The sequence below is a fragment of the Ictalurus punctatus genome, chromosome 28 (assembly GCF_001660625.3).
Source record: "Ictalurus punctatus breed USDA103 chromosome 28, Coco_2.0, whole genome shotgun sequence".
In the NCBI taxonomy this organism is placed as follows: domain Eukaryota; kingdom Metazoa; phylum Chordata; class Actinopteri; order Siluriformes; family Ictaluridae; genus Ictalurus; species Ictalurus punctatus.
In genome coordinates, this window is record NC_030443.2 from 16,323,697 (window position 1) to 16,336,020 (window position 12,324).

General features: G+C 39.4%; 2 protein-coding genes across 2 annotated transcripts; both read right to left on the reverse strand.

Moving 5' to 3' along the window:
• Positions 1-532: 532 nt before the first annotated feature.
• Positions 533-6,540, reverse strand: LOC108259980 (UDP-glucuronosyltransferase 2C1). Its single transcript, XM_017459852.3, has 6 exons — positions 5,747-6,540; positions 2,632-2,780; positions 2,037-2,168; positions 1,634-1,721; positions 1,341-1,560; positions 533-1,098 (listed from the first exon to the last, which is right to left on the reverse strand). The coding sequence occupies exons 1-6, from the start codon at positions 6,477-6,479 to the stop codon at positions 816-818; spliced, it is 1,605 nt and encodes a 534-aa protein (XP_017315341.1). The 5' UTR covers positions 6,480-6,540; the 3' UTR covers positions 533-815.
• Positions 6,541-7,203: 663 nt separating this feature from the next.
• Positions 7,204-11,655, reverse strand: LOC108259976 (UDP-glucuronosyltransferase 2C1). Its single transcript, XM_017459844.3, has 6 exons — positions 10,730-11,655; positions 9,347-9,495; positions 8,752-8,883; positions 8,304-8,391; positions 8,011-8,230; positions 7,204-7,768 (listed from the first exon to the last, which is right to left on the reverse strand). The coding sequence occupies exons 1-6, from the start codon at positions 11,532-11,534 to the stop codon at positions 7,486-7,488; spliced, it is 1,677 nt and encodes a 558-aa protein (XP_017315333.3). The 5' UTR covers positions 11,535-11,655; the 3' UTR covers positions 7,204-7,485.
• Between the last annotated feature and the right edge of the window lie 669 nt (positions 11,656-12,324).

A 12,324-nucleotide genomic window follows, 5' to 3' on the forward strand; every position in this document is an offset into this window, starting at 1 on the left:
TACTAAGCAGGTACAAGATCTGTTCCTCATCATTGTTGAAATAAAACAGTGACTAACCCATTTGTAACATTGGACATGGTCAAAAATATGGGGGTGTTTCAAGTTGCCCAAATAGTGTTTGCTTCAGACATGGTTAATGACCTTAGATAAATCATAGGGCCTTGGACAAATGTCATTATTGTCTTGTGGTAGATAATTAACACATAATCTGTTTAAGATGACGGTTGGAAAAGTTTTATAAGATAAGGATTGGGATGAACAAGGGAAGGGTGCCTGTAATGTGTGAGGAAGATATGTAATGTGTGAGGAAAAGTGTTGGGATGAATACAGGAGGGATTGGGATTAAGAAAATGAGGGTTGGGATTAAGAGGGCAGGTTTGGAATGGGTGAAGGTAAAAGGGGGATTAAGCGAAAAGATTGAAACAAAGAATCCAAGGAAGCTGAAGAAGCTACTGAGAGGGGGCAGTTGGAGTGATGAAATTAGTAATTTGATCATTTATGTATAAAGGATATAAAAAAAGAGTGCAGACAGTTTTACTGTATCAGTAAATACGATAAAAATATCTTTATTTCAATCTTTATTTAAAAAAAACAAAGCCACACTATACATGATGCAGATAAAAATCTGTTTAATTGCTGTGTTCTCAATAGTGTTGGTATCATTTAAAAGTAAATCTGGACATACAGTACTATACTGCACTGTATAAACAGTAAAAACCTCCGGAATGTATAATGCACATGTAACAGTGTGTGTTATTCCTAAAATCTATGTCAAAATATCATAGTACTTATTAATACATTCATATATGCATGCTTCACTCTTTCTTGCTCTTAGCTGGAGTCTTTCTGAAACATTTACGGAAGAGCCAAGTGCATGTTTTCACAAAGATGAACACGACTAGTGCGATTACAGAAAGCAAAAAGGCTGCCACGTCCAAGCAGTGGTACTGATACCACGTGAGGTTATGTGCTTCGACCCTCAGGTGCTTGGCCCCCTTATTGCGCATCACAAACTCAACCCAGAAGACAGCCTGGTCTAGCGGCTTCACTGGTTGATCGTGGTGGATTCGGGATAGTCTCATCATGCTCTCCTTGTAGCTATCGAAAGAAATGGAATAACAAGAAATCTTTCTAGGATGTGTAAAGGCTGAGAGAACTTTGAATGATTGAAACAATTGCTCTTAGAGTATCTTCAAATTTGGTGATGTAAAATAAAATGATAAATAGACAAACGAATTAGAGTGACAGTGCAAGTGGTTTAATTTGATTGAATCAGAAAGGTGCAATTATACAGGTGAAGGTGTGAGCCAACGCTTATGGAAATCACAATATCAACTCACGATGGATTGTTAATGACATCCTCGACCGCTTGCTTCAAGTCGTTGGTCTCTATTTTGTTAAAGTCAAGCATAACAGCAGCTCCTTTGGTTTTCATGTGATTTATATTGTCAGGCTGATCCGCAAACAGCGGCAGGCCCACCATGGGAACTCCATGATAAATCGCTTCATATATTCCATTAATCCCACCATGGGTGATGAAGGCCTTGGTTTTAGGATGTCCTGCAGATACAAATCATTAGTGTATTACTTCAACAGAATGTGAAAGCATAGCTACACTGAAGATGTTCCTTACCTAGTAAATCATTCTGGGGAATCCAGTCATAGAGTCTAGTATTAGAAGCAAGAGCTTCTGGTTTCTTGCCTGTGTATCGCCACAAGACCTGAAATTACACACAGGATAAAGATCTGAGAAACTTAAGAGTGATCTAATCCTGGTCTAGGTCAACACCTACTGGAAATTTAGAGTAGCCAATCTGCCTATTGACATTTTTATGGGCGGTGGAAGGAAACCAGAGAACCCAGAGGAACCCCAGGAGCTGTGACACACTCTAATTATATTTATTTTGTCCAAATGATTTTCAGTTAACGAATCAATGGAACAGTGACGTAAGTGCCTCCTGACGCTGAAAATCCTTCATAAATTACATTGTGGATTATGTATCAAGATGTGCATTATTAATTGTGTAAACTCAGACCTTTTGGGGGATCTGGCCGAGCGCTGAAGCGATGGTGTTCGCTCTCTCTTTGGTGAGGTTTTTAATCATGGAACCCATTGAAAACACTACAATACCGTCATCTCCCGAGCTCTGCACGAAGTCCTCCATGTCCTATAAAAAACAAAATGAAAAATAATTAATGAGCCAGATGGCAGTGACTACACTGGTAGACTTGCACTATTGAACTTTTTCTTTTTTTGTCATTCATTTTCAATTTATTGATCAGTTTGAATTTACTGTACTGTATAATCAAGTGTGATTTTCTTTGACAATATTCTGAGGTGATATGGGCTTCATAAAACTGAAGTAAACAATTTGTGTGCTAGATGTTTTTATGGGAAAAAAAGGCTAGCACAAAGAAAACAAACTCTTGACTTTTTACCCACAGTACAGTAACCGCACACCAGTGGTGTAATAAAGGTTTTGTAATCACTCAAAGATCTGCAGTAAAGGTTAATGAATTACACCTTTATATGAGTATGACTCAGGATTTCAACGTTGTGTTAATCTCCTATTACAAAGGAATATGATGGCTACAAAAATAGAATAGTGTCAGACACGAGAATGAACTTACTTTTGGTAGAGGTTTTGCAGGCTTGCAATGTAAGCCGCCCACAGATTTAAAGTTTGGGAGGAGTGGCCGTGGATATTCAAAGTCCCAATACATGCGGATTAACCAGATGTCAGCTTTGCCAATAGTTTCACAGAGTGTTGTGGGTTTGCCTGTGAAGTAAAGGTGCAAAGATGGCAAATTTTGTATCAGATTAGAGTCCAATACACTGATTAGAATCCAATATTTGTTTAATCTCACTCCTCTTTAAAGAGTATAAGCAATTTTTGGAGTTGTATTTTGCTAAACAGTTCAGAGCATAGAGAGTTTATATAATTCAGAACGATCTTGAGTAGTTAAAAACTAAAAATGTTACAGTGCTACATCATACCGGTTATTTTGGTGAGTTGTTTATCAAAGTTGAATGTTTTGTGAATGTAGTGAGGTGTGTGCCGTGATTTAAACGTCACCATTATCAACTACGTGGCCAATGACCTATCTCCCTACCACAGTATATAAACTGTTTATTCCTCACGGAATGCATCATGGTCGAAACCCAGCCCCTTCCTTTCGTTGCTATGGACTACAAAGGTATGCATTTTTAGCTGTGTCGCTTAGCTGTTTGATGCTAGCTTTGTCCACTTATCATCTGATTTACTTGTTTAGTGTGACTTTGGGCTACCGAGACTGTGTGGTGTGCCGCTCACCCTCAGTGCGGTGTGCCGTCAAGGCTCCCATTTGTGTAGCACAACTGTCACAACTATTAAAGCAGCTATCATATGATTTTCATATACGTGTCATCGTGGGTATCATGTCATCGGATCACGGTGACATAACGTTCGTAAGTAAATCGTTCAGTTCTATTATTTGAGCAAAATGATCTAGCATGCTTTCCAAATTGAGGTTGTAACACCTATTTATTGTTCTTAGGGTCCTTGATTTTGCATTAATTAAGGCAGGCTGAGTGAGTGCGGGTGTTTCGGTATAGCTCCTCCCCCTCACTTGCGGAGCCATGTTGCTGCTTTGCTCTGCTTCGCGTTCGTTTTTTTTTTTTTTTTGGTGTCCAGTCAGGCCTTCATCTAATGCCCAAGTGGGCGGGTAGGTCCTTTTCGTCTTCTTTTTTGTTGTTGTATTAATCATTTTTTTTGTTGTTCTTTTGCTTTATTTGTGTTGGTATAGCTTTGTGTTAGTTACTGTCACTAAGCTCAGTTTTCTCAAATTCAACTATGTTGTAACTGTCTTTATCAATTATGCTGATACCCCTATGCAGGAGTAGTGGTTTTTGTCAGTCTTGGTAAACTTGCTACCTTGTAATCAGTTTGAGCTCGGGGTTATCTGTGTTTTTGTGACAGTAAGCTTTTTTTTTTGTTGTTGTTGCCTGCTTTGAGCATATTGTAATGGAATTTTTTGGGGTTTGGTTTTGTTGTATTCCAGCCATCCATCTTCTATACCGCTTTATCCTTTTTAAGGTCACGGGGAACCTAGAGCCTATCCCAGGGAGCATCGGGCACAAGGCGGGGAACACCCTGGACAGGGTTCCAGTCCATCGCAGGGCACAATCACATACACACTGGTTTTGTTGTATTAAATTTAGTAAATTGATCTGGAATGTGTTTTTCATTTTATTTTTTTCTGTTTCGTAGCTTTGGTGCTATTTGATCGTGTTCTCTTAATGTGATTTTGTTTTGTTTTCTCCTTGTAGGAGCTGAGTGCCTCCTGAGGCTGGGGGTAGTTCTTTGCGGCACCTTGGGCTTTACTTCACTAAGGGTTGTCATTATTGCTGCATTATTATTTGCAGGGAATTTTGTGGGAAGATTCTGAATGGTGGGGTTCTTTTCCCTTTTGTATAGCTGGTGCTGTCGTACTAGCCTGCCCTTCATACAGGAAGCCTCAGTCGTCCTATGATTGTTCATTTCTTGTGTCTGTTTTATTTGACCAATGCCTGACTGCGTTGGTTGCTGTTTTTAAATAATTATTGGCCAGTCTTTTAGCTTTAAATAAAATGTATTTTTGTATGGAAACCCATGCCTTGTGCCTTTTCTCAGTGGATCGTAGTTGTGTGTCTTTGTTTGGCATGTCTTCCCCATTTCCTCAGGGTGGCGTAGTCGTTATGAATGAGCGACTTGCTACATGAAGTATGATCATTACCGTGTGTCCGATATAATCCGCTATAGGAGCATTTTCTCCAAATGCCCTGTAAAGTTCATGTGAACTGCAGCTGCCCCTTAGCAGTAGCTGGAGCTCTGCACTTATACAGTGCTTTTTTTTTTTAATCTTAGCAGTTCTTTATATATATCACTTGTATAGCATTTTTACATTTAAAAAAAAAAAAAGATTATTATTATTATTATTATTATTATTATTATTATTATTATTATTATTATCATCCAGAGCTGCCATGCAAGGCTAACTGTGCTTCATACAGTTAATGACCTTCACTAAATCATGGGGCCTTGGACAAAAGTCATTATTGAACAGAGCCTGTTCAGGATGACTGTTGGAAAAGTTTAAAGGATATTTCTATCACAATGTGTCAACATCTTCAAAGCTCATTCATTAATCTTCACTTTATCCTGGTTGGGGTCATTGTGGGCCAAAAACAAATCCCAATAGGGCAGGAGCTTTCACATAAATGATATGCCAGTTCATTGCATGCACACATTCATACCTAGGGGCAATTTAGCATAGCAAGTCTGCCTACATACTCATTTTTGGACAGTGGAAGGAAACAGAAAGACCTGGAGGAAACCCACGCAAACACACAGAGAACATGCGAAATTCTGCACAGACAGAAAACCAGATTAGGATTGAACCAGAGGACCTTGATCTGTGAGGAGACAATGCTACCCAGTGTTCCACTGTACCACTCCAGAGCTTGTGTTTTGGCTAATTAGCGCTGTCAGACACAAGAAATAGACTTGAGGTGATTGGCTTAAATGTTGAACATTACTGTAAGCAAGTAAATTGTACTATTTCAGCAATACGCTTGCTGCATTCTTTTCTGATGCGATATAGTGGTTACACGTAGTCTTATGCTGAGGACAAGAACTAAACTGAGAGGTTTTATTTTTTTTCACAGTGATCTTCTTTTCTAAACCTGCAGCCTAAATGAAATCACAAATGAGGGATTATCATTTACCCATGACTTCTGTAAAGAGGTGATCCCATTTCAACTTGAACATTAGATTAAACATAATATCTTGAAAGACAATAAACAATATATTTTTCACTCTCTGTGGGAAATCCATGTGATCCGTGTAGCCCATGCCAACAGCTGGCACATATGATGGTGGTGCTGGAAGCTGACCACAGAGTCGCTCAATAACACTTGCAAAACTGAACCTCAGACGGTTGATGAACGGCAGATTGAGCTTCTGTGCTAACAGTTCCCTACATATAGTCACAGGATCTGTCAGAAGAACATCAAACTTTTCCTTTCTCCACTTCTCCAGCAGATCTTCACGTGCAAAAAGCGCTCTGCATAGTACTTGATGCTGCTCGAATATATTGTCAATAAATTCAGAGAGCTTCAGAAAAGCCTGGATGGTGTTGGTATTTGGCAGGTCATACATCCAATAGTTTAAAAGCCTGTCCAAGATGTCAATAACGTCCTTCTTGCTGTGAGGCACCTGTATGATCTCCACATTGTAGCCCGGAGACTGCTCTGTCATTACAGATGGTGTAGCACTGTGAGTAACGATGGTCACACTGTGTCCTCTCGTTATAAGCTCATCGATGATGATTTTCATGTTAAGCCAGTGACTGAATTCCGCAGGCCAGACGAGGATTTTCCCTGCTGTCACACACAGCAGAGTTTGGTTCAAACTGAGCAGGAACAGAAGGCAGAGAGCAGCTCTCCCACGTGCACTCATGATTGCAGGATGATCAGCCTTGTAGCTCACACATGGAATAAGTCAGAGCACAAAACCTGCAAACCTCCACATCTATCACGTGAAAACAAAACTTTGACCTGTATTTCCCACAAGAGGAGGTGTCTGATTATGTGCATGTTGTGCTAGTGACTGTATTCACCAGGAAGCACCAGTACATTTCCACTGTGAGCCATTTCAGACAAGCTCAGCAGCAAAATTACTAAGCAGGTACGGTTCCTCATCATTGTTGTAATAAAACAGTGACTGACCCATTTGTATCATTGGACATGGTCAAAAATATGGGGGTGTTTCAAGTTGCCCAAATTGTGTTTGCTTCAGACATGGTTAATGACCTTAGATAAATCATAGGGCCTTGGACAAATGTCATTATTGTCTTGTGGTAGATAATTAACACATAATCTGTTTAAGATGACGGTTGGAAAAGTTTTATAAGATAAGGATTGGGATGAACAAGGGAAGGGTGCATGTAATGTGTGAGGAAAAGTGTTGGGATGAATACAGGAGGGATTGGGATTAAGAAAATGAGGGTTGGGATTAAGAGGGCAGGTTTGGAATGGGTGAAGGTAAAAGGGGGATTAAGCGAAAAGATTGAAACAAAGAATCCAAGGAAGCTGAAGAAGCTACTAGGAGGGGGCAGTTGGAGTGATGAAATTAGTAATTTGATCATTAATGTATAAAGGATATAAAAAAAGAGTGCAGACAGTTTTACTGTATCAGTAAATACGATAAAAAATCTTTATTTCAATCTTTCTTAAAAAAACAAAGCCACACTATACATGAAGCAGATAAAAATCTCTGTGTAATTGCTGTGTTCTCAATAGTGTTGGTATCATTTAAAAGTAAATCTGGACATACAGTACTATACTGCACTGTATAAACAGTAAAAACCTCCGGAATGTATAATGTCCATGTAACAGTGTGTGTTATTCCTAAAATCTATGTCAAAATATCACAATACTTATTAATACATTCATATATGAATGCTTCACTCTTTCTTGCTCTTAGCTGGAGTCTTTCTGAAACATTTACGGAAGAGCCAACTACATGTTTTCACAAAGATGAACACGACTAGTGCGATTACAGAAAGCAAAAAGGCTGCCACGTCCAAGCAGTGGTACTGATACCACGTGAGGTTATGGGCTTCGACCCTCAGGTGCTTGGCCCCCTTATTGCGCATCACAAACTCAATCCAGAAGACGGCCTGGTCTAGCGGCTTCACTGGTTGATCGTGGTGGATTCGAGATAGTCTCATCATGCTCTCCTTGTAGCTATCGAAAGAAATGGAATAACAAGAAATCTTTCTAGGATGTGTAAAGGCTGAGAGAAGTTTGAATGATTGAAACAATTGCTCTTAGAGTATCTTCAAATTTGGTGACGTAAAATAAAATGATACATAGACAAACGAATTAGAGTGATAGTGCAAGTGGTTTAATTTGATTGAATCAGAAAGGTACAATTATACAGGTGAAGGTGTGAGCCAACGCTTATGGAAATCACAATATCAACTCACGATGGATTGTTAATGACAACATCGACCACTTGCTTCAAGTCGTTGGTCTCTATTTTGTTAAAGTCAAGCATAACAGCAGCTCCTTTGGTTTTCATGTGATTTATATTGTCAGGCTGATCCGCAAACAGCGGCAGGCCCACCATGGGAACTCCATGATAAATCGCTTCATATATTCCATTAAGCCCACCATGGGTGATGAAGGCCTTGGTTTTAGGATGTCCTGTAGATACAAATTATTAGTGTATTACTTCAACAGAAGGTGAAAGCATAGCTACAATGCAAATATTCCTTACCTAGTAAATCATTCTGGGGAATCCAGTCATAGAGTCTAGTATTAGAAGCAAGAGCTTCTGGTTTCTCGCCTGTGTATCGCCACAAGACCTGAAATTACACACAGGATAAAGATCTGAGAAACTTAAGAGTGATCTTATCCTGGTCTACGTCAACACCTACTGGAAACTTAGAGTAGCCAATCTACCTATTGATATTTTTATGGGCGGTGGAAGGAAACCAGAGAACCCAGAGGAACCCCAGGAGCTGCGAAGTCCAACACTAAAGAGCCGTCCTCAAAACATTCAGAATCAATGACACACTCTAATTATACTTATTTTGTCCAAATGATTTTCACTTAACGAATCAATGGAACAGTGATGTAAGTGCCTCCTGACGCTGAAAATCCTTCATAAATTACATTGTGGATTATGTATCAAGATGTGCATCATTAATTGTGTAAACTCAGACCTTTTGGGGAATCTGGCCGAGCGCTGAAGCGATGGTGTTCGCTCTCTCTTTGGTGAGGTTTTTAACCATGGAACCCATTGAAAACACTACAATACCGTCATCTCCCGAGCTCTGCACAAAGTCCTCCATGTCCTATAAAAAACAAAATGAAAAATAATTAATGAGTCAGATGGCAGTGACTACACTGGTAGACTTGCACTATTGAACTTTTTCTTTTTTTGTCATTCATTTTCAATTCATTGATCAGTTTGAATTTACTGTACAGTATAATCAAGTGTGATTTTCTTTGACAATATACTGAGGTGATATGGGCTTCATAAAACTGAAGTAAATAATTTGTGTGCTAGATGTTTTTATGGGAAAAAAAGGCTAGCACAAAGAAAACGAACTCTTGACTTTTTACCCACAGTATAGTAACTGCACACCAGTGGTGTAATAAAGGTTTCGTAATCACTCAAAGATCTGAAGTAAAGGTCAGTGAATTACACCTTTGTATGAGTATGACTCAGGATTTCAATGCTGTGTTAATCTCCTATTACAAAGGAATATGATGGCTACAAAAATAGAATAGTGTCAGACACGAGAATGAACTTACTTTTGGTAGAGGTTTTGCAGGCTTGCAATGTAAGCCACCCACAAATTTGAAGTTTGGGAGGAGTGGCCGTGGATATTCATAGTCCCAATACGTGCGGACTAACCAGATGTCAGCTTTGCCAATAGTTTCACATATTGTTGTGGGTTTGCCTGTGAAGTAGAGGAGGAAATATGGCATATTTTGTATCAGATTAGAGTCCAATATTTGTTTAATCTCATTCCTCTTTATAGTATAAGCAATTTTTGGAGTTGTATTTTGCTACACAGTTCAGAGCACAGAGAGTGTATATAATTGAGAACAATCTTGTTGAGCAGTTAAAAATTAAAAATGTTACAGTGCTACGTCATACCGGTTATTTTGGTGAGTTGTTTATCAAAGATTAACGTTTTGTGAAGTATGATCATTACCGTGTGTCCGATGTATAATAGCATTTTCTCTAAACGCCCTGTAAAGTGCCCTGAGTAGCAACTGCAGGTTTGCACTTATACAGCGCTTTTTAACCTTAGAGGCTCTTCAAAGCACTTTACATTGGTTCTCATTCACACATTCACACACACATTCACACACACAGACACTCACACACCAATGGTAGCAGAGCTACATAATTATACCTCTTATGTAATGACCTTAGAGACATCGTGGGGCCTTGGAAAAATGTCATTATTGTCTTGCGGTAGATCATTAACACAGAGCCTGTTCAGGATGACTGTTGGAAAAGTTTTATAAGAGGTAGTAAAATCACCTGAATATTTCTATCACAACATCTTCAAAGTTCATTCATGAATCGTCACTTTATCCTGGTTGGGGTCATGGTGGGCCAGAAACAAATACCAATAAGGCTGGAGCTCTCACCTAAAGGATATGCCAGTTCATTGCATGCACACATATACGTTCACACATTCATTCATACCTAAAGGCAATTTAGCATAGCAAGTCTGCCTACATACTCATTTTTGGACAGTGGAAGGAAACAGAAAGACCTGGAGGAAACCCACGCAAACACACAGAGAACATGCGAAATTCTGCACAGACAGAAAACCAGATTAGGATTGAACCAGAGGACCTTGATCTGTGAGGAGACAATGCTACCCAGTGTTCCACTGTACCGCTCCAGAGCTTGTGTTTTGGATAATTAGCGCTGTCAGACACAAGAAATAGACTTGAGGTGATTGGCTTAAATGTTGATCATTAAGCCTGTAAGCAAGTAAATTGTACTATTTCAGCAATACGCTTGCTGCATTCTTTTCTGATGCGATATAGTGGTTACACGTAGTCTTATGCTGAGGACAAGAACTAAACTGAGAGGTTTTATTTTTTTCACAGTGATCTTCTTTTCTAAACCTGCATCCTAAATGAAATCACAAATGAGGGATTATAATTTACCCATGACTTCTGTAAAGAGGTGATCCCATTTCAACTTGGCCATTAGATTATACATTATATCTTGAAAGACAATAAACAATATATTTTTCACTCTCTGTGGGAAATCCATGTGATCCGTGTAGCCCATGCCAACAGCTGGCACATATGATGGTGGTGTCGGCAGCTGACCACAGAATCGCTCAATAAAACTCGCAAAACTGATCCTCACACTGTTGATGAACGGCAGGTTGAGCTTCTGTGCTAACAGTTCCCCACATACAGTCACAGGATCTGTCAGAAGAACATCAAACTTTTCCTTTCTCCACTTCTCCAGCAGATCTTCACGTGCAAAAAGCGCTCTGCATAGCACTTGATTCTGCTCGATTATATTGTTAATAATTTCAGTGAGCTTCAGAAAACCCTGGATGTTGTTGGTATTTGGCAGGTCATACATCGAATAGTTCAAAAGCCTGTCCCAGTTGTCAATAATGTCCTTCTTGCTGTGAGGCACCTGTATGATCTCCACATTGTAGCCCGGAGACTGCTCTGTCATTACAGATGGTGTAGCACTGTGAGTAACGATGGTCACACTGTGTCCTCTCGTTATAAGCTCATCGATGATGATTTTCATGTAAAGCCAGTGACTGAATTCCGAAGGCCAGACGAGGATTTTCCCTGCTGTCACACACAGCAGAGTTTGGTTCAGACTGAGCAGGAAAAGAAGGCAGAGAGCAGCTCTCCCACGTGCACTCATGATTGCAGGATGAGCAGCCTTGTAGCTCACACATGGAATAAGCCAGAGCACAAAACCTGCAAACCTCCACATCTATCACGTGAAAACAAAACTTTGACCTTTATTCCCAACAGCAGAGGAGATATCTGATTATGTGCATGTTGTGCTAGTGACTGTATTCACCAGGAAGCACCAGTACATTTCCACTGTGAGCCATTTCAGACAAGCTCAGCAGCAAAATTACTAAGCAGGTACAAGATCTGTTCCTCATCATTGTTGAAATAAAACAGTGACTAACCCATTTGTAACATTGGACATGGTCAAAAATATGGGGGTGTTTCAAGTTGCCCAAGTAGTGTTTGCTTCAGACATGGTTAATGACCTTAGATAAATCATAGGGCCTTGGACAAATGTCATTATTGTCTTGTGGTGGATCATTAACATAGAATCTGTTTAAGATGACTGTTGGAAAAGTTTATAAGAGATGTGAGGGAAATGATTTATTTCTACTTCGTAATAGTTTTGTTCTTGTTCTGTTCATGTTCATCAGAGGATAACATCAAAGAAGGTCATGTCATGACATTTAGATTAGTACAGAATGTTTATCTGCTTACAGAGACACAGACATGTCTTTCTGTTAAGGGTTCAACCCTGAAACAAAGCCTGTGTGAACTGCCTCAAACTACTCCTTTTCGGTACATAGAAGTGTATCGTGCCCTGCTCTTCATATATATATATATATATATATATATATATATATATATATATATATATATATATATATATATAGTAGATGCTCAGCACAGCACCTTAGAGCGCTCTCATTCTTCTCTCCTGTATACATCCTTCTGTAATAAACTTTTTTGTCTAATTTCCACCACAG

Excerpts from the sequence above, each read along its gene's own strand:
- LOC108259980 (XM_017459852.3), bottom strand. The coding sequence starts at position 6,479 with ATGAGTGCACGTGGGAGAGCTGCTCTCTGCCTTCTGTTCCTGCTCAGT. Across the intron at positions 1,722-2,036 it reads TCGGCCAGATCCCCCAAAAG|GTCTTGTGGCGATACACAGG; the intron begins GTCTGAGTTTAC and ends GTGTAATTTCAG. Across the intron at positions 1,099-1,340 it reads GATGTCATTAACAATCCATC|CTACAAGGAGAGCATGATGA; the intron begins GTGAGTTGATAT and ends TTCTTTCGATAG.
- LOC108259976 (XM_017459844.3), bottom strand. The coding sequence starts at position 11,534 with ATGTGGAGGTTTGCAGGTTTTGTGCTCTGGCTTATTCCATGTGTGAGC. Across the intron at positions 9,496-10,729 it reads CCTCTTTACAGAAGTCATGG|GCAAACCCACAACAATATGT; the intron begins GTAAATTATAAT and ends TCTACTTCACAG. Across the intron at positions 7,769-8,010 it reads GTTGTCATTAACAATCCATC|CTACAAGGAGAGCATGATGA; the intron begins GTGAGTTGATAT and ends TTCTTTCGATAG.